Source organism: Notechis scutatus, chromosome 1, assembly GCF_049901735.1.
Source record: "Notechis scutatus isolate UNSWTSFEM ecotype Mainland chromosome 1, rNotScu1.2, whole genome shotgun sequence".
Taxonomy (NCBI): domain Eukaryota; kingdom Metazoa; phylum Chordata; class Lepidosauria; order Squamata; family Elapidae; genus Notechis; species Notechis scutatus.
Genome location: NC_142009.1, coordinates 229,358,675 through 229,380,464, shown reverse-complemented (window position 1 = coordinate 229,380,464; position 21,790 = coordinate 229,358,675). Strand labels below are relative to the sequence as shown.

The following is a 21,790-nucleotide window of genomic DNA, read 5'->3' as shown; positions in this document are numbered from 1 at the left end:
CCAGGAGGAGACCAATCAGCAAGGGAGGGAGGGTTAAATGATTTGTCCACTTGGGATCTTTCTACAAATCAATTTTAGGAGGACCTGCCTTCTGAAAACGTGCTTCCTTTTTCTGCCAAGGTGACCCAATCTTCCAAACAAAAATTGTCACCATAGAAACAGAGATGTGTTCTGCACGTTATAATTTTACGTTAGAACCTCCTATTCCTGCTTACGATCCCACTCTCTTTACATGAGCAAAAGCCAAGCTGGGAAGGCCATTAAGAACTGGGTCGAATCCTCATTTGACAGAGCTTATTTTAGAACAGGGATATCAACACACTGGAGGCAGGAGGAATTAATCCCTCCTGAAGTAAGCAAAACCTATTTTTATGGTGCAGGGATTGGTCATCACGAAAGACAGCAAGAGACAAACTCGACAAGATTTGGATCAGTCAATTCCATTTTAACAAATACACACTTTAAAACTTTATTTATATAAAAATCATTTCAATTTAAAAGCATTGCAGAATGAGTAAGGTCTCAAAGAACAGCAGGATGTCCCCTTCCTCGGGGGGGGTGCAGAGGAAAAGCAAAAAAAAAACAAGTCAGTGATTAGTTTTTTCTATAGCACTGAATTGGTCAGTGGGGAAGGGTAGTTTTGGTTCATCTGGATTAAAAAAGAAAATAGTGTTTTACATTAGAAAAAGTTGCGCAACCCTGCAGAGGGCCTTGATTTATATCTTTTAATTTCCCCTCCCCCCCCCCCCCAAAAAAGGTAAGAAAAACTGGACTGGGGCAAAGAAGAGGCAGTAATAAGACTTTTCTACTGTAGACCTTCCCTCTTGTGCAATGGGGAGGCAGAGAGAAGTCAAGCGCAACTGAGTTCCTTCCAGTTGTTTGATGGAAGTAGAGCTGTGAGGGTGAGAGAGGCCGCAGTCCTCTTCAACAATAAAAGGGCAACCGGCACCAATATGGTGCCCAGAGTAATTCACGATTGCCCATTTTACTGCTACCTTGCAGATTAAAGGCAGAGACCTGTAAGCAGACTCTAAATTTCTTATTCCCTGAAGAAGCAACCCACTAAGGTGCACATTGCGATCCTCACCCAACAGTTCTTTCTCTCCTTCCTCTCACCCTTGAGCCTTTAGCTTTAGTGACAGATTAGTTCCTGGTCTCCCCCCACACAGTGGCCTCTATCACCCCTCTCCAATTTTGTCACTACATCCAGGGCAACAGCAGGACTCTGATTGCAGAGAGAGGGAGGGAGGGAGAGAGGGGGGGGAGAGGGAGGGAGAGAGAGAGAGCAGGAGGGAACTCTGTGCCAAAATCTCTATGGTCTAGGGATTGGCCCTCTGCACCTGCAATTAGCCAAAGCACCAAGCTATTTCACAGTAGCAAAGAAAAGGCACATGTAAATAGTGACCGATCATAGTTTCATTCCCTTGCCTGCATGGGAGGATTTGGGCAATATTTACAAATGGCCTTCTATCCCTCATACTTCCTGCATCACCAAGTTTTCTATCTCATCAGCTCTCTAAGCAATTTGTGGCCCAATCTAGGCACTCACCACTTAAGTCAGCGACCCAAAACCAGATGCATCACACTGCCCTCTCCCGTGAGAGGCAAAATGGACACTTCTAGGTATGAAGACTATGCCCCCTTCCACCAACTGTCATTTAACGTCCTCCACCCTCTTTCCCTCCCTTAAAGCGCTAGGCCCTAAGCATCTCTTCCCCCACAAATAAATAGCTTCCTACACTCTTGAGTTGATCCATCTCAGAAAGGCCATCAAGAAGCAACTAAAGAGACAGGAGAAGGGGAGAAAAGAGACAAATCTGTTTGTCCTCAAGCCTATGAGGATAAAGAAGTTACTGTCTCAAAGGGGCGTATCCTAAAGGGCAGATGACCCAAATGCAATCACTTGCAAGCTGATCCTTTGTCATCTTGCCCCACACCACCACCTCTCCCCAACTAGGAATGTTCCAGTATTCCCAGTAGCCTTTGTTGCAAACATGAGTGACACACACAAAAATATATTCTATAGGCTAAAGAGAAGATGGAAATGGCTTCTCTCTTTCTGCTTTTTGGAAGAAGAGAGTCAACATCCCCTTAATAAAAAATAAGTTCCAGTATGATTGAGTTTGGCTGAGATCCATTTGCTCCGATTGGTTCCATTAGCTTCTGTCGATTGCATCACAAATGTGTATTTTAAAGTATCTGCCTTTGTTGTGTAATGAGATCCATCAAGAGTATTTGGTCTTTAGGAATTACTTTTTTTTTTTTTTTTGAAGAATAAAAAACAAAATATGACGTCCAGAAGTTCAAATTCTACAGGGAGATGTGAGACCCTGTGGGCTTCAGGGAGCCGGTCATTTGGCTACATGGCCCCAAGATTTTTAAAAAGCTCAGTCCATTTCATCACAAGAGTTATATAAAATATGTTATGAACCCAAAACTGAGAAGGCAGATGGTAGCATCTCTAGATCTTCTGCTGTGGAAAAACACAAATAAGTTAACATCAGTTTTTGTGAAAAACAGCAAAGGGCAGAGCTTTATCCATGACAATCTAATCCCATAGAATCATCAATCAATTCAAACCTCGGCAATGTAAGTGTTGCTCATCCTCAAAAGCAAATACAAATTTCTTTATGCACAAGATTTAACCCTAGGAAAGTATGATTGGGAAAGTATGATTGGGAAAGTGATTGGGAAAGTAAGGATTCAGCACCCCTCCCTTTTTTTAAAAACACAGAAACAGAGGGTTAATATCAGAAAGCAAAGACATACCATAGGAGGATAAAGCAACTGGTCAATTTCCTCAAGGGATTCGTGCCTTTCCTCCTGCTGTAGACACAGGTATGGTTAGTAAGAACAGCACACTGGGTCCAAGTGGGAGAAAGGGAGAAACTAAAAGCCTAACTAAAACTCCACTCAGAGAAGCAGAGGAGAGGTCAAATGGAGAGAGAAAAGTCAACAGGGTTGGGTTAGTCATTCAGTTTTAAAAAAAAGTGTTAACATCATTTTGAAAGGAGGGGGTGGGGAGAAATGGTTAATACTTGCCTTTTTCTCAAGACACTGTCTTCTTAAAAGTGTCTGGCTGTTCAAAGTTTGCTCAAAAGTAATTTCATTTTTTTAAAAAACTACTATCATAGAAGTGCAGTAATTTCTGCTCTTTCCTGGCTTCCTCTGTGCAGAAGCTATTTTTTCCAAATAACTGGCCTCCAACTGTTTTACACTGTAATTCTTATAGCCACAGTGCCAAGAAAATATGGGAGTGTAGATCAAAATATAAGGAGACCATCAAGCTGGGCAAGAATGTCCTTGTCTCTCCTCCCACTGACCAAGAAGGCTTCTCTAAAGATCTCCATCCACTGAAATCCCAATATTTACCACCAAGGGTGCTCCCTTCATAGGTTCCAGTTCTTCTCCAGACCGGTCCAATGTCCTATTATGGTCCCGTTCATTCAATGTAGAATAGTCTGAAATCAAGAGAGATAATGATGGGAGGGAATTTCTCACAGGCCTAACTCTGGTGAAGCTGGCAGAGATAATGGTTCCCTTTCTCTTCCACAATCACGTTCTTGCTTACCAATCAACCAGCAAACAAGTGTCATCTTTTATTTCCCTGACACACACTAATCCTAATCCTTTGCACTCTTGCCCTTCTTCTTGTCACCAATAATGTGACCTGCAAGCTAGGCCCTATGGAACTGCCAAACCGAAGCCACCACGAGGCTACTCATCATGGAAATTAAATAATTCGTATGAATTATATTTAATTTTAATTGCAATTCAGGGGAAAAGAAATCAAATTTGTTCTGACTCTTCCTCTCTCTTTTTCAGGGTAGCCTCTGGCACATTGCTCAAAGTTAAAATATAATCCTTGGCTTAGAAGAAACTCTTCTCCATTCTGCAGTGTAATAAAGTCATTAACTGACTCATTTTGGTTTCAAAGATTAAAGCACACCAAGCATAATTCCTGAAAGAGTTTGATCAATATGAGGGTTAGGTTTGTGTGTGCAGTAGCTGCAGGCCCATGAAAAATAGCAATGAGCTATGAATCCGTATAGTCTGATCCCATTCCGGTAAAGCTAGAGACTTTTAGATTGTCCCGCAAAATTCCTTAATGTCACTATTTGCTGTAACAAGTGATGAAGGCATCCCAGCTATGAAGTACTAAAGATAACATCCCAGAAGATTAACAAGCTCAGTAATTGAAGGTGGTTTATTCAAAGCAAGTACAGGTGGTCCTCAACTTATAATCATTCGTTTAGTGACCATTCAAAGTTATGACACTTAAAAAAATTACTTACAACTTGCACTTACAACTGTAGCATCCTGATAGTTACACGATCAAAATTCAGGCGCTTGGCAAAAGGCATACATTTATGAAGGTTACAGCCTGCCAGGGTTATGTAATCTCTAGTTGCAACCTTCCCAGCCAACTTCTGAGAATCAAAGTCAATGAGGAAAGCCAGATTCGTTTATGACCTAATGATTCATGAACAACTGCAGTGATTCTCTTAAACAACCATGGCAAAAAAAGGTTGTAAAATTGGGTGTGACTCACTGAACCACCACCCTGCTTAGCAATGGAAGTCCTGGTGATGTGGAAATTGTGGCTGTAAGTAGAGGATTACTTGTGTCTAACTGAAGCCCTTGGATCTCCACAATGAAATGGATCGGTGACATTCTGCTAAGTAGGCATGCACAAAGAGATATGGGAGCACATGTGCTTTGGCACTTTTTTTTTTTTTTGAAGCTGCAAAGGGTGATGGATTTATCCAATAAAAGCTGCTTTAGATTGGTCAAAAAGCTTTAAGACAGAAACTTACGTACCTGGTCCCAAATTCCCCATTTGGATCTCTTCCCGAGAGGATTTCTTGTCTAAACAGAAAATAAAATTAAAATGGTGAAGAGTACAGAATTTCTCCTGAACTGCAGATGTAAGGTTTCTTAAAAAATATTTTAAGTAGTGTATTTAAAAGTATTAAGTAGAAATAGTACAGGATTTTAGAATCTTCTTGTCAACTTCTGCACTGTAGATCTGAGGAGGGACATTTATATATAATACCATAATATTAGAGCTGGAACTACATGGCTATTGTTCTCGCTCTTTTACTGGTTAAATTTACAACAGTTTGTTTAGTGACCATTCGAACTTACAATGGCACTGAAAAAAATGACTTCTGGCCATTTTTCACACTTATGACCATTGCAGCATCTGTCTGGTCATGTGATTTATATCTGGAGGTTTGAGAACCAGTTTATGATGGTTCCCATGTCCCGGAGATCATGTGATCCCCTTGTGTGACCTTCTGGCAAGCAAAGTCAATGGGGAAGCCAGATTCACTCAACAATGGTGTTACTAACTTAACAGCTGCAATGATTCACTTAACAAATGTTAAGTGGCAAGAAAAGTCGTAAAACGGAGTAAAACTCACTGAACAAATTTCTCACTTAGCAACATAAATTTTGGGTTCAATTGTGGTCATAACTCAAGGACTACCTGAACTTGAGTACAACTTGAGAAGTTCTTATTTTTACCTGTGTTAAATCTTTTAGATAAATTCTTAAATTTTATTTATTTAGCGTATGGCATAACATATATGGACTAGCAATATATATTAACATTTCATCTATGTTAGTAGAACACAATAAAATATAAATGTCAAAAAGATCTATGTTTAAATACCGATGTCTAGGCCATCTAACCACTGATGTGCAGAATTCTTTATATTTTTAAAAAAATCAATATGCCCTCAGTTTACAACTGGTCACGAGGTGATTTACAGTTTGACGTGGGACCCCCGCTGCCACACTGAGGGGAGGGTATTATGCCCCATTTATACAGAGTCCTGGCATATGCCATGTGAGGTGTGAATCTTATTCAGGCTTGTCCACTGCTGATGTGGTAGTTCAAAGCCTGGCACCTTTTTTGTGGGGTCATTTTTTATGTCTTCCTGTGGCTGGGCATCCAGCAACCCATTTGCCTTTCCATTGGGAAGTGATATTAAAGTTGATGAGCAGATGTTGTACCAATGGGGGCTTCCTGGATTTGAACCTTCCAGCTGATCAAGGATATAAGGTCGGCATTCACCAGTTCCTGTTCATAATTTTTCTGTATTCTCTCATTTACCCTTAAAGGTAAATTATGTTATCTCCAATAGGCTGCGTAAAATTTTCTTTAATCCCCTTTTCATCATACTAAAAATGCCCAACTACCATTAGAGGGCAGTGCTCTTTGATAATGATTCTCCGTTTTAACTGATTTTTTCTGTCCCGTTTGCAGTGTCTGTTCTGTTTGCAATATAAACTATCTTGATTCTTTTTTTTAAAAAAAATCATTTGTTCCATAGAGACATAATTTATATTTTGACCAACAAAGCTTTCATCTCAACTCTTGGTACTGCAATAACCCTTAAAAAAAAAAACTAACCACTATATAATTTAAAAGCATTAGTCAAGGAAATGTAACACCCCAGAAGAAGGGTGAAAAATTAAGTTTATCTGAGAGAGGAGATCTAAAGGATTTTCCCCACACTTTTAAATATTGAAGCTTAAATATAAATGCGCATAAGAACCCACCTACTGCACTCACACATTTCTATCCTCTGTAGGAACTGTAATTATCTGTTGTAGTTTGATAGATTACAGACCAGACAAAAGGCTCAAGTGATTGGATTACACAGCACTGACAAGAGCCTTCTTCCTTCAAGCTATCTAATCTTATTTTCTTAAAACCCACTGGCTGCTATGGGCTCCGGAAAACCCCACTGCTAGAACAGAACTTAATGGGCCTCAAACAGCAGTGTTCATCATGGCCCTAGCAGGGGAGCAAAGGCCAAGAGCCTCACAGGCAGGCTTCCACTTACGGCCCCAATTTAGCCCAAACTTCCTTTTGCTAAGTAAATCAGTTGTTACGTGACTTTTGCCCCATTTTACGACCTTTCCTGCCACAGTTGTTAAGTGCAGTCATTAAGTTAGTAACATGTACAGTGGAACCTCACGTCGCCACTGTAATCAGTTCCAGGACTACAGCTGCAACCCGGTTTGGTTTTGACTGGAAGCACGACCGACTGTGCATGCACAGAAGGGAAAATCAGCGCGGAAAGGGAATCTGTGGCCGTGGCCTGGTTTGTTCGGCATCCAATTTTTGAATCGTGACCCGATTTAAAAATTGGGTGGGTTTTTTGCTCGGAACCCGATCTGGTCACAAACAGAAGCGTTCACGAGCCAAGGTTCCACTGTATGTTAAGTGACTCTGCCTTCCCCATTGACTTTGCCTGCCAGACAGTCACGAAAGGTGTTCACATGACCCTGGGACCCCTGCAGCCGTCATAAAGTCTATGCCAGCTGCCAAGGGTCTAAATTTTGATCATGTGACAGTGGGGATGCTACAATAGTCCTAAGTGTGAAAAATGGACAAAAGTCATTTTTCTGTGCTGTTTTAACTTCGAGCGGTCACTAAACGAATGGTTGTAAGTCAAGGACTACCTGTACTTCCTAGAATCCCTTCCATCAAAGGAGGGAGGCGGGATGCAGGCAGACACAGCTTATACAAAAAGCTGAATTGTTCCAACACACTGATCACAATTGTTCTTCCTATCAGCACAACAAAGTGTTACTTTTGGAGCTGCTCCTCAGGTAAAATGCATCCAAGAACAGCATTTTTCCTGTCAATAAAAATGTGGGTTGATATTTAAAAAAAAAAAATGTGAAAGGCGCCGAGGGTTTTAGCCCTCTGCCGTGAATATGGGGGGGGTGTGGGCAGTAAGACAACAGGAATAATGCTTTAGAAAAGAGCAGCTGTACCCCAGTTTGTGTTGAGAGCACCACACAGGCTCAAGCAATCTTAGATTAGTGTCCGATTCCCTTAGCCTCAGAGAGACTTTGATCTGATTTAAGTGCAGTGCTACCAATTAATGCACATTAAGCTGAACTAAAGGTGGAGCATGACACATTTTATTTATTTCTACTGCATGGAAGCCTCCAAGGACATCCAAATCCGGACTTCTTTCTTCGTACACATACATATCTGTAAGAATACCACATTTAAACATTTACCTTTTTGATTTTTATCAATGAGAGGCAAGGTGCTGTCATCAAAGGAGTTGCCACCCTGGCTTCTAGAGTTGTTGTTCAAATTTACCTGTGGAAAGATAGTGGAAGTATTCAATACATTTATAATGAAAAATTATTGTTTTATTCTGTCCTTGGCATGATCTGCTGCCAACCAGTCCTTGGAAACTTCATGATTCTGTGTGTTTGTGTGTGCACATATATAAACCCAGAGTACACTCAGGGCTGGTCCAACCTTAGTAACTTTAAGACTTGCGGACTTCAACTCCCAGAATTCCCCAGCAAAGCATGGCTGGCTGGGGAATTCTGGGAGTTGAAGTTCACAAGTCTTAAATTGCCAAAGTTGGACACCTATGCTATAGAGGGGAAGCAAAACCATAAAAGCAAGTTTTGGCCAATGATGGATGCAGCTATGTTCTGCAAATTTACATTTTCAACTGATGGCATGAACACAGCACTTTTCACCTTGTTTGGAGCAGTGCAATCATCCTCATATGAGATTGGACTGGGAAGATCTAGCATCCAAGCCCCCATTCAGCAATGACCCTTAAGGAATCTCAATCTAACCACTTCACAGAAATTACCTGGAGGGCAAGAGATAGAAACATACTGTAGACACTGCCTGAGGTAGGACAGAACAATAGTAACTGTCTTGAACTGGGTTCAAGCTATTACACATCTTATATAGCATATGGTAAAAAATGGAGTCCCTGCAGATTTTATTCCACTAGTCGTTGCTAACTATAGGGGGCAGTGCTCATCTCCGTTTCAAAGCCATTAAGCCAGCGCTGTCCGAAGACATTTCCACATTTGTATGGACAGTATGACGTCACAGAGCACTGTTACCTTTCCATCAAAGTAGTATCTATTTTATCTACTCTCATTTGCATGCTTTTAAACTGCTAGGCTAATAGGAGCTGAGGCAAGGATAGGAACTCACTCTGTCACATGGCACTTGAGTCTCGAACCTGGGCTGCTGGCTTTCCAGCCAACAACCTCAGCATCTTAACCAGTGAAGTGCCCATCGCATATGAAAGCTATATATAAATAAATGTATGTGAATAAAACCAACTTGGCCCACAGAAGTAGCTTTCAGACTCAAGATCCCCATTTCCCAGTCTTTCCACAACCCCATTTCAGCCCCCAGGTACCTGGAAGTCAGATTTCTTCCAACCTTCCTTCTCTAAGGGTTTCCGCAATTCTTTGTAACCCCATATGGTCTGCAGCACAAGAGCAGCAGCTCTGACTTCTCTTTCTGATCGGTTCCTAGTGAGAAAAAAATGCAAAATGTATTATAAAAATCTAAAAGAAGCAAAGGACTCGAGTGCACCTGCAAATGCTCCAGACAACTGCTCCCCACTAGGAGACCACAAGACAGTTGTTTCCGGCAGGTTTCGAGAATAAAAAGACAAGGGAATAGTCAACCACAGAGAGTACCTTTCAAAGTACTTCCTTCACTTGTGGTAATTCTTGTTAACTGTTTTATAGTTGTTAGGAAGCTTTGGACTGACCAATATTATAGCACTCGGTGAGTTTCCCAGCAAAATAAGTTTTAAATTCAAGTATAAGGACTTTAAAAAATGTGTGGGGGGGAGTAATAAACAGCAATGGGGTGATTACATTTTGAATTTAGAAAGTTACAAATGGACCATATAAATTTGAAATAACGAGTTTGGAATTAATTATAAAGAATCCTTCCCGTGGGAAATGCTTTTGCTTTGAATTCTTTAAAAAATATAAAATAAGAGTTTAAAAATTGGACATTAGAGAGAACCAGAAGGAGCTAAAGATTAAAGTTAAAGGAAACGAACACTCAAATTTGACCTATAAATATAGAATGAAGCAAAATGTTTCAACATTGGACATTTTATTGTAAGCCAGCCAGGCTGTTTGGAAAGTGAGGTAGTGGCATATAAATGTAATAAATAAATAAATAATAAATAGGATAGTTTTGAACAAGGGACCCTTGGAATTACTTTTAAGAATATCTGCCTCTATAGACAGACGGAGTTCAGAGATGCCATGGAAGAGGAATAAGTGTTATCTAACATGATTAAGACTGACTTGAAAGTGGATTTTAAAAATGATAGGCTATAAGAATCACATGAGAAAAGATGATGCCCAGATGTTACACAAGTAATTGGCTTTTGTCTTAATAATTAAAAGGGATATACAAGTAATAAACGAAGAGAGTGACCCGGGTAATTTTCTTATATTGGTTTTTACAAAAGAGACTTGTTAAATAAAGCTTTGAAGAATTTTGTGAAAAGGGATGGAGAAAACATGGAAAGAAATCAAGTTCTAGGATAGGGGTCCTCAAACTTGGCAACTTTAAGACTTGTAGGCTTCAGCTCCCAGAATTCTCCAGCCAGCATAGCTTAAGTCCACAAATCTTAAAGTTGCCAAGTTTGGAGACCTCTGTTCTAGGGCATTATTTGAAAGCATTAAAGATCAAGACTGATAAAAGTAAAAGGAAGGACTAAAAGTTGGTTTATTTGATTCAAGGTGAAAATTGTTATGGCATCTCTGCTAACACTTAATGGATTTTTGCTGACACTGGGACTGACATGATGAAGCTTTAAGGATTTATTGTATGATAAGTTATTAAATTTGTGTATATTTGTTATCATGAAGGGGGAAGTTATTTCTTTATAATTCGTTTTTCTTGACCAAATTGTTATTTTTCTTTTTCATTTTTCTATTTTTTTTCTTTTTTAAAATTTGTTATTACTGTAATTTTAATACAATTACTCTTAATATTTTTAAAAAATCTAAAAGACAAACTTTTACAAAGAGAAGTGCAAGCCTCCTTTACTTCTCCCCCTTGCCCAAAACTCCCCCTCACCCTGATTTGTTGATGAGCACCAGTTTCTCAATGCCTTGTGTCTCCCGCAGTTTCTTGGCTGCTTCCAGATTGTCAGCGATGACTTCATTGATAGTATTCAGCACAGAAATCACTGTGTCTTCAGAGAGGTTCCTTGCCTGTGTCTGCTGTCCTCCTGGAAGATTTTTCACCAAACTGGGAATGGCATGTTTACCTAGGAGTGGGTAAAACATCAGAGCCACAATGAGGAGAAAGAAACATTAAAAACCAACAGTGGCCGTCAGCGCCTCCATCCTGCAAACTGCATGCAAGAATTTCCTGGAAGCTCACAAGTGAAATATTGGAAGGACTGCAGATGGTAATACATAATCAGGATAATGGCATAAAACGATAAGAGAAGACAGATGGCAGCCAAGACGTAAATTACACAACAGGAAAGGAGACAGGAAACAAAATATATAATTGCACATGAATTCATTATATATAATTAATGAAACTGTTAAATACAGCACACAGAAGAAATTGTTCTAACACTGAAAAGATACAAAAGATGAAAGGTCTTCTCACTGCACTCCAGAGGGAATGGACCCTAAAAAGGTTGCTCCTCCACAATACAAACTACTTTTTTTGTGTTTCAGAAAAATGATACATATATCATGATTTGTAGTTTCCCAAAAAGCTGGTGTTTTTAATCTAGAACAGCACAGAGCAGGTAAAAGTGTCAAACCCACTTTTTCAAATGCTATTTTTGGGGCGAGGTAGGAACGGACCTCAAAGCTCTGAAGTACATCAAGCAAAGATACATTCAGCGGGATTTTAGGCCAGAGATCAGATTCCAGCAATCTTCCAGATATTTCTCAACTACAAATTCCAGCACACACACACACACCACACCCTGTTAAACTTCAGCAATATCTGGGAGGGCCACTAATTCCCCTCCCTTGCTTTCAACTTCATAAAATTCCGGCGGTTAATGACAAACCAGGTTCCTTTTCTTTATCCACCTTCTAAAGGAGGTCAGGAAACTGTATGCTACAAAGACCGAAGAGGGCTTCCCCCTGGGGGCAGGGGTGGGGTGGGGAGGGGAGGAGGATATGCAAGCTTTATACTGGCCCTGCCTTGCCATCCATTTCTGATGCTGATTGGGAAGTAGCACATAGCCTTTGATTTGGCAGCTGATAGTCTGGTACGTCTGAATAAGAATACTTTATGACCGTTAGGGGATTTTTTCCCCCCCTTAAATGGTGCATCCCACTGCAGGAGAGAGCTTCTCCTCCTGTTTTTTCCCCCTTACCAATCAGCTCCTTATTACGGAAATCCACTGCCAGGTTGCGCAGGGCTCCAGATGCTGCTTTCACCACACGCTCGCTGTCATGGGTCAGGTGGTCTGCAATGGCGGAGAGACCTTTTTCCTGGCGCAGTGCAGAGCGGATGTATCTCCCATACTGTAAGGAAAAACAGCAATCCTCAGCTCAGAATATGCTGACATCATTCAAATTGCTCTCCAACCTTGAGCCATTGTCTAGAATTAAGAGTTCAGTCACGGATTCCAATTCCTACTAACTCAAGCCGGCACAACCTTTGATCACCTGTCTAGAAATTAGGGCAGCTGTTGCCCAGAACATATGGAGGATAATAAACTGATGAAGGCTGTTCTCAAGCATCTTATTTTCCAGCGTTGCATCTACATCGATCAACTGATAGTCTTCCTAAAAAACGAGATTAATTCTATCAAGAAAGCTGACTGTCAACTCAAATACTGCCACTGAACATGTATTTTTTCATGACCAAATAAACTGGTCATGACCAGCAAGTTTTTGCCACCAATGCTGACTTCATTAGTTTTCACTATTCTATATTAGAAATTCATCATTATCAGAGTCCACACGTGTAACATCTTTAGTCTCCGACTGAATTCTCATTTGAAGAGATTTGAACGGTAAGTTTCAGCAGCTGTGAAAATAGCAGAGTTAATTTCTGACTTCTTCCAGGCTGCTCCTCTTAAAATTGGATCAGCTAACCAAGAGAACAAAATTGCGTATGTGCTGTCCAAATTTGGGAAAGGGGGTTAACCACAAGAATGCTGATTGGACATTCTGCAAATCAAAATCTTTAATCTACAGACTATCTTACAAGTCAACCTACAATTGCATGCATCCCACCAACTTGGAGGAACCTGCAAGGCAGTGACATGCATTCAGAATGCCACATCAGATAATCTTTTTATACTTAGATATGATACGTTAAAGAAGAATAAGAACAAAATATATATGGGGGGAGGTGGCAGTGAAGGGGGAAGGACAATTGGCTCGTTTCTCTGTTCCCTCTTAATCTGTCCATAGTTGCTTTTCTCCCATACAGAGAGGGAATTCTGTTTCCATGGATTCCTTTCAAGTTGGGCTTTAAACTTTGAGCATAGTTTTCTACAAAACTCAAGAATTTTACAGAAACTACAGGCACAAATGTTGGACTAAGTTTAGCTTCCTTCTGGCCAGACAATTGTTTGGAGTAAATGGTGAGAGAAAAACTGACCATTAGCTACCGCCAAATCTTTCATCACATTGAAAGAGTCTTGGTGTTTAGAGTATAGGAAGTAGTCTATTAATATTTTAATTTATTAGCATTATTAGTATTAATCATCACAGTCAGCCAGATGTTCAGACTGGGTTTGGCATTTTTGTCTACCTATTGAGTCCTTCTCAAAGACCTGTGATATGCAAATGTTGTTTGATGGGGTTAACCGTATCGTCGCAGGATGTAAGCTGCTCCAAGTAAAGCTACCTTCTGCAATTGATTAGTGGTGATTTTGTCAATGCGGATGGTTCTCAAGCAGTGCTCCAAATATTTTGGAATTGCACCCAAAGTGCCTATTATTATTATTATTGGTACTGATTTATTTTCTTTTTCTACAGTCATTCTACTTCTCTTCGCAGGTCTTTAAATTTTATTATTTTTCTCCAGTTCTTTCTCTTAATACATCTACTGCCAATTTTCTACCGATACTACTTATTTGTTACTACTGTATTACATATTTGTACTTTTGTAATACAGAAATATAGGTATTGTATCAAATTTGTATTGCTCTGTTATAACAAGCAGAAAACTGTGAAGCTCACATAAGGGATCTTGAGTGCTTCTAGACATTTATTTAGAAAGGAAAGGAACAATGGTGACAATAGCAAACCTTTATATAGCATTGTTGGTGGAAGAGTATTTTAACTTTTGCTTTGTTTTCTTAGGAATGGAGCCACATCGATAGAAAGGTACAAAATGAGCAACATAGCTATTGCTCCAAACACTACAGGAGGGGAGAGAATAGCATTTTTTGTTTACTTTAAATTAAAAGGCAAATTTATTGGAACCAGCCAACCTGAATTTAAAATTCTTGTAATGTTTACACTACAAGGTCAAATCAACATGCTGGACAAAAATAAATATAAAGTTGGCTTAGTCACTGTTGCACACAATGATTGAGTCATGTCTGTTTCTGACTTTGATAGACACCTTGATTGATTTTACATAGTTGTCTAACAGCATCTATGGCTTAGTTTAATACTTTTGGAATGCCTGGTTGTGTTTTGGCTTACAGGTAGTCCTTGGCTTACAACAACTGAGACCAGAAATTCCATCGATTTTACAACCTTTTTCTGCTGTGGTTGTTAAGTGAATCACACAGTTGTTAAGTGAATCCAGCTTCTTCTATTGCCTTCAGCTTGTTGGAAGCCAGCTGGGAAGATCGCAAATGGCAATCCCATGACCCTGGCATGCTGTAACTCTTGAAATACATACCAATTACCCAAACTATGACCACATGACTGCAGGGACTCTGCAAGGGTCGTTTAGTGTGAGGGCTGGTTGTTAAATAAATGGTTCTAAGTCGAGGACTACCTGTAAATATAAAGCTGGGTTGCATCACATCAACTATTACTCTTACATAGACTAAGATATGTCCGTTTCTGCCTTTGGTAAGTCAGACACTTGGATTGATTGCATTTGGCATCTATCAAACAGCATCTTTGGGCTTGGTTTAATGTGATTTTGGGAAAGCATAGCCTGCTTACAGTTGTTTTGACTTTTGTAGTTTTGTGCCCTTCCCAAACGTCTAACCAATCCATACAGTTGTGATGAAAAAGCAGCTTCAACATACAAGGAAGCAGCAAACAAGCTATGGCTATTTTGGAAGTTTGCAATTTTGAGGGATGGTCATCATTAATCTCTTTGTTGCCTGTCTGTTTCTGCCTTGATGTGACTTACGACTTAGCTCTTTAAGATAGGGGGCCACAGTGGCTTGTTCAATACAGAACATCTGGACTTAAAGATTTGCAAACCCAGCCAACATTTGCTAGCTTAATGTAATACTTTTGTTGGGAGTTACTAATTTTAAGGGGAAAGTATTTAACTTACAAGCACTGCTTCTCTTTTATGCGGTTACTCACCGTCCAGCGACCAGCACACAGATTCTGGATGGCTCCTGCTGAGGCTTCTATGATAGCTGGGGTTTTGCTCTCCTTTAACAATGAAATATAAATGCGGACAATTTCTGGCTGGAAGAGGAGTTCATAGCCTAGCAGAGGAAAAGAGAACCGATTACACACAAATCCGGTCAAACTGGATGCCTTCCAGATCTTCCCTGGAGGAATCTATTAAGAGAACCTTCTCAATCCCGGCGTTTTCCAACCAGCCTTCCAAAGGTGTCTAGTATCAACACTTGTTCTTTCAAATTTAGAAAAAGAAAGGTGTGTGTGTGTTTGTGTCTTCTTCCTGGCCAATTAACTAGTACCTGCAACTTTTCATGTGTTGCTTCCTCGTGTGTATTTTGTTTCTGTTAATGATGTGGGGAAAGAGGCAGCAGAGAATTCTTTTAAATGAGAAAGGTGGACTCTCATCAATGGGACCCAATTCAGGAGGATGCTTTTTAGTACTTAAATCCATTTCCACTCTCCAGCAAAGGATATGAAACCACTACAAGGACTTATCAAGATTCCCCACCGTGTTTATACATTACTGTGGAAGTCAAGATTGAAGTGTTCCTCAGGATCTCTAGTTTGTGCTGCACACTCAAGAACACTTTGCACACATATATAATTGTACACACACACACACACATTTGCCTTCAGGCTGTTGCAAGACTGGTGCTAGCTGATGCCTAGTCCATCAAGGTGAACAAGTGTGTTTGTGTACAACCTTCATTCAGTCCTGCTATTTGGGGGCAGTTCAAACTGGCATTGCAACTGGCTCCTCTGCATTCCAACTCTTTGCAGATCTCTTAGCTGCAACCTCTTGCTGGCAGGTGATCGCAGGGACTGCTTTTGGACAGCGAGAACATTGGTTTTCATCTACTCTTCCTTCTTTTACATTCCTGGCTCCCAAGAGGGAGCCAATGGAAAGCCACTGGTGTCCTCTAGAAGTCAGAGTATTAAAACTAAAGGGAAGCAGATTCCTCAGTTCGATAGATAGATAGAAAGATGCTTTAAGCCCCGTCTTCTAATCTGAAGAGGTGGAGTTAGCCCTTTCCTATTAAGGGCCATTTCCTGTGACTAAGAATATTTGTGTGCTTTGTTTTATTCCCAGATTTAGCAATAGTTTCATAAATAAGGCTACTGCCTTTTCAACTGCTTTGGTCATTCTACAATTAGGTAATTTCCTGCCACACCTATGAGTCACACTTTTGTTAGATTTGAGGTGGTTTATTAAGGCTGGAGGAAAAATTGTACTTTCACTCAAACCTCCAATAAAACATTTCTCAGCAGTATATGGCTTACCACCTTTGCCTTCCTAAAGCCAAACATATAAGGACAAATGCATACAACAAAATCCATATAGGAAATGTAGTTGAAGAAGAACAAGTAAAGTTCTCCCAACGAAAGGAGAAAGTTGAAAGAAAAAAATATATATTCTAGAAATATAGGAAGCTGTATCACAACGTAACTGTCCTCACAACACAACTGTCCATCAAATTCAACCTTCTACAAATCTTCCAGATATGCTTGAATTAAAAGAATTCCCAGACAATATTGCCATAAATGCTACAGGATGCATTTTCGAGATACGAGTTTCGACAGGGCTAACTCGATACTGCTTATTTTGACTGGCAATAGTTCACCAGATCTTGGACAAAGAGCTTTTATCATCAACTGGTGCCTTATCTTAGGAAGGATCAAATTCAGGGCCCTGTGCAAACAAAGCTGTTTTCACTGCACTACTGTTCTTCCAACAGCAAATGAAGCCTTACCTTTTGCAGGGGTTTGTCTTTTGGGGAAGTCAACTATATCAGTAGAAGGATCCTCTGCCTGCTTTTTACCTTGAAAAGAAAAAGAAGAAACATAACGAAAAGAAATCCTAAGATACAAGACCCCACTCAGTGCCTATAGTATAGCCAGACACAAGGAATATAGTCCCAAACTTTGAATTCTTTTGCTTAAGGAAAAATGCACAAGGAGAGATTCACACCTACTATACTATAAATAGGATACACAAAAAAAGATATGCTTTCACAGGAGCCAGGTTAATGAACTGACTATTTCTGTACCATCTGTTACAACTGTCAGTAATTCTCACCAAAATAGGCTCTCCTAGCGTTTTGATCACACATTTAACTCGAGATGCCAAGAGTGCATTTGAAACGCCATACATACCAAGCATTTGAATATAATCCTTTTCCATTTAATTTAAATGTTCATGTTCAGATAAGCTCTTAAAACTAGCAGTTTAATATCCTGGGTAAAATCAGAGTCTCTAGACATGTGGACTTCCAACCTTCAGAAGTCTCGTTGATGATGCTGGCTAGGAATCTCTAGAAACTGAAGTCCATATTATCAGGGGACAGTTAGATGTAAAAGGCTGTAGTAAGCCACCATGATCCATCTGTTTCTTAGTAAGATGCATGAAACCAGCCAATGATTTGCAAACTATAGTTTACAGCTTGATTTGCAATGGCTGTCTGTAGCTTAGTGAACAAATTATTCTGAAGCATGACGTGCAAATCCAAATTTGCTTCTTTCATATTAACTTATAGACTAAATTAGGATCAATGTACTCTTCCATTAAGGACTAGATACTACCACGCTCAAATTCAGAAAACAAATTCTCTACTTTCTCATATTTATTTGGGTTCAAAACATGGTAGCATGCAAATTACTGCATTTATCCAAAGGCATCTTCAATCATTTTACTCAATTTACTAAAATTGAGAAAAATGAAATTGACTAGACTAGATCAGGGGTCGCCAACCTTTTGGACTTCAGGGACCACCAAACTCATAATTTTAGATCCCAGGGACCACTAACCGGTTCTGTGGGCATGGCCTAATTTTTGGGCGTGGCTTGGTGGTCATGTGACTGGCTGGGCATGGCTTGTATGTAAATATTATAAATATTTATATAAATATTGAATATTTTTATAAAAAAGAGCAACTTTTACCCAAAATCAGGCAAAGCAGGCAGATTGAGTTGCTCACAGAATCATTCAGTGATCTATCTATCTGCCATCAGCTAGCTCAGTCTCTCATATTTGCTTGCCATGAGTCTGCACTGAATTTGCTTGCAAGCAAACCTTCAGTCCTAAGGGAGGTTCGGCTGTGCTGAGCCGAAGATCTAAAGACTAGCTAGAAAGCAAGAAATCCAACCATTTCCTGCTTCCTAGCTAATCTAAATCTCCCGGCACAGCAGAACAGATGATGGTTGGAAAAAGGAAAAATAGCAATTTAGCAGGCAAGTTTACCGGGTAAGGAGTGAGTGGGCGGGGAGGGTTCCCGTGGGCCATGTGGGCGGCGCAGCCTTCTGTTTCTGCGCAGCCTGGATTAATTGCTTTGGAGGGGGTGCTCTGGGGGTGAGATTTCTCTGCGGCCCACCAAAATTTAATCGCGGCCCACTGGTTGGCAACCGCTGGACTAGATGGCATTTCTCCAGTTAGCCTAAAATTTGTTCAAAATCTATATTTCTTTAAATTTATCTTTCAGGATTGGGAATGTTGCAAAGACTGCAATAGCAGAAACACTTGTATAAAGATAGCATAGAGAAAAAATCAAGTAATAAAAAATAATCCACAGATTAATCCCCTAACCCTAACCCATAAGCAACCCGAGAATACACTCAGAACTCAGCAGCCAGGTATATTTTGTTATTGTAATCAATATTTATTTCCAAGCCTGTTTTCTGAAACCTCAATTTAATATCTTAATTGAGAAAAGGCTTTCCTGTTGGACCACTCTTGATTCATCATTATCCTATTCCTTTTGGATGGTCTGATGGCTCTCCCCAAACACGGTGCAAGTAAAAGAGCAGAAAAAGCGCATCCTCTCTCCATGAGACAAGCAAGGAGTCTCACAACACTCAACACCATCCTTGCTTATGCTTCTGATTGGGTTCAATCACACTAAATGAGTGTCAGGGCTCTGATAGTCACCTCCATTTAAATCATGAATCTCTGACTGGTTCTTTCAGATAGCTTAAAGATTTATTAGGAGTGAACATGCCAGCGCTACCTGGGTGCAGCCGACTCTGAGACACATCATTCATTTCACCCTTGACCCTGGTCTTCCCCCACCCCCTGGGTGTATCGTAATTCATATTCTCTAATGGGACACATCCATAGCCAAGAGTCATCAATCATGCTCTCCAGTAATAATCTTGGATGGCTCTCCAGTAATAATCCTAGATTTTGGTAGCCTAGAAATTATATATGAAAATATTTAAAGAATGCACTACTTCCCATACTCCCTTTCTGCTGGCAATTCTAAAACACCAAAGAAATATTTTTGAGTTGACAATGAGACCAGGAGGAAAAATTGTGTATCACACGAACACAGGCATGCCAAAAATCAAAAAGCCCAACTCACCTCTAACGAACCACTCATCTTTTGGCGCAGAGAAGGACAGGGAAGAAGGGAGGCAAGAGAGAAGAGATGCCAGCAGGATCACAGCCATTTTGGGGGGGAAATATAAAGCAAAGAGAAGGGGAAATAGGCCACAAATTAATTGAAGAACCATCCATCACCTGAGCTGAATTAACCAAATAAAAACGCTACGTGCTACAGTCCATAGACCTTGTGAGATAAAGAGCAGGACAGCCAGAAAGTGACCCCAAGAGGCTTCAATGGAAAGCGACAGCTCGTCTTACGAAGCCAAGGATTAGAAGCACTTAAAAGCCAACATCCTCCCCCTTCTAGTTCTACCCTCCTTTTTCTCCAGCTACTTAGCCACAGGAGCAGGTACTCAAAAGTTACATACCTTTGCCTTTTTTGGCACCAAAGCAACTGGCTGCATGGGGGCCAGTATTATTGGCAGCATTGATGGGGGCTTCCTGATAGCGCTCGGCATGTGGGATTTCACGATGTACCTGATAGGACAAGTTCCTCAGTAGGCAGACGCAGTTCTCCACAAGCTGGGGAAGACAGTTCCTCAGGTGAGACAGGAAAGCCACAGGAGCTCAAACGCTTCAGAGTATAACCAGAACTTTTCAGTCTTCATTATTTAACAGTGATTTTACTTGCTTTTAAATTTTTTAAAGCGGTTAACTAGGTAGAGTAGCCTCTGGGCAGAAAGCTGAAATTAAAAATTCTTATGAAGAGATACAAAACTGGGTTACTGAAGGTTGTGGGAGTGTTCATACGTTCCCTGCTTAAAAGAACACTAAGGTAAGATCTAAGTATTGAGTCAGAAGGAAAGCATACACAGAAAGGGAGAGGTGGCAACTCTTATCAGAAGGAAGAATGTCCTTACAAGAAGAACCAGTCTCATTTGGTCCTTCTGTGCTTTTTTCATTTGGATTTAAGATTAAGGATGGCATAGTCAGATTCAGTAGAATAGGAATTATTTTAAGAAGTTTAGATTATTGTTATTTTAATATTTTTAATGCCACCCTTCAGGTGGATTACAACAAGGTCCTTAATTCCTAATAACAAGCCATGTGTTTGGGCTATACAGAGTTATTGACTTTAGAGTACTAATATCTGAATTAGAACCAACTTGATTGCCTGCTATATAACAACTCACTGCCACAAATGGAGGATGGTCTTATTAAGCTGCTCATCCCTAGGAGTCCTAGGAAGTGGCAGGAAGAATAGGTAGTATGCCCTGCTTTACATATTAATGGATCCGGGATAGAAAATGAGAAGAAAATATATGCACGCTGAGGGGAAAGGATGCTCTAACTTTTGTTTCTAAATCACCTGTCCAAAAGATCTTACTGGTTTTGTTTTGCTATCTTTGGGTGAAAGCCTGCCCTGTTTAAAATCCAAAGAGGGTGTTTTAATTTTGAGGATATGGGAAAACCAGATGGCCCGTGCAACAACATTGTACATCTTAAAGAACAGCAGCGAATACCAGGCTAACCTCAGAATTGAATAACAGAATTGGAAGGGACTTTGGAGGTCTTCTAATCCAACCCTCTGCTCAGGCAGGAAACCCTATATCATTTCAGACAAAGGGTTGTCCAATCTCTTCTTAAAAACTTCCAGTGTTGGAGCATTCACAACTTCTGGAGACAAGTTTCTCCACAGATTAATTATTCTAACTGTTAGCAAATGTCTCCTTAGTTCTAGTTTACTTTTCTGTTGTGGCTCCAATTCCCAAGCCTGTGTTGTTAGAGGAAGAGGACTTGGAAGATGAGGAGGAGGAACTGGGAATGCCTTCCTCCCCAGGACCTTCCTCTCTGGCAATGCCTTCCTCCCTGATAATGCCTCAGGTTTCATCAGACAACCGAGAGGAACAGCCTGAGATTAATCAGGAGGAAGGCATATCGGAGCAGCCCCTGACAGGGAGTCAAGAGGAAGAATGTTGGCTTGATCCTAAGCAGCGTCGTAGGAAGAAACGTGAGCAGCAACGTAGGAGGCGTGGGAGGGTCAGAGAGTGAGCTGAGTCATTGAGCCACACCCCACAGGGGATAAAAGTGGGTGTGTTGTCG

General features: G+C 40.4%; 1 protein-coding gene across 44 annotated transcripts in view; it reads right to left on the bottom strand.

Annotated features, from left to right (window-relative positions):
* Positions 1-455: 455 nt before the first annotated feature.
* CTNND1 (catenin delta 1) overlaps positions 456-21,790 on the bottom strand; it is a 66,629-nt gene continuing 45,294 nt past the window's right edge. For 18 of the 44 annotated variants that reach the window (XM_087950539.1, XM_087950515.1, XM_087950521.1 and 15 more), the window contains 10 exons: positions 20,116-20,269; positions 17,121-17,189; positions 15,325-15,452; positions 12,183-12,333; positions 10,910-11,102; positions 9,216-9,330; positions 8,050-8,134; positions 4,822-4,869; positions 3,373-3,461; positions 456-2,473 (listed from right to left, as the gene is read on the bottom strand). In XM_087950539.1, coding sequence (XP_087806665.1) covers positions 2,462-2,473; positions 3,373-3,461; positions 4,822-4,869; positions 8,050-8,134; positions 9,216-9,330; positions 10,910-11,102; positions 12,183-12,333; positions 15,325-15,452; positions 17,121-17,189; positions 20,116-20,269 — 1,044 coding nt within the window. In that variant the 3' untranslated portion in view covers positions 456-2,461. Of the gene's footprint in view, positions 2,474-2,769; positions 2,827-3,372; positions 3,462-4,821; positions 4,870-8,049; positions 8,135-9,215; positions 9,331-10,909; positions 11,103-12,182; positions 12,334-15,324; positions 15,453-17,120; positions 17,190-20,115; positions 20,270-21,790 lie in introns of all 44 variants that reach the window. The other 26 variants (XM_087950531.1, XM_087950506.1, XM_087950511.1 and 23 more) reach the window with 3 other exon arrangements.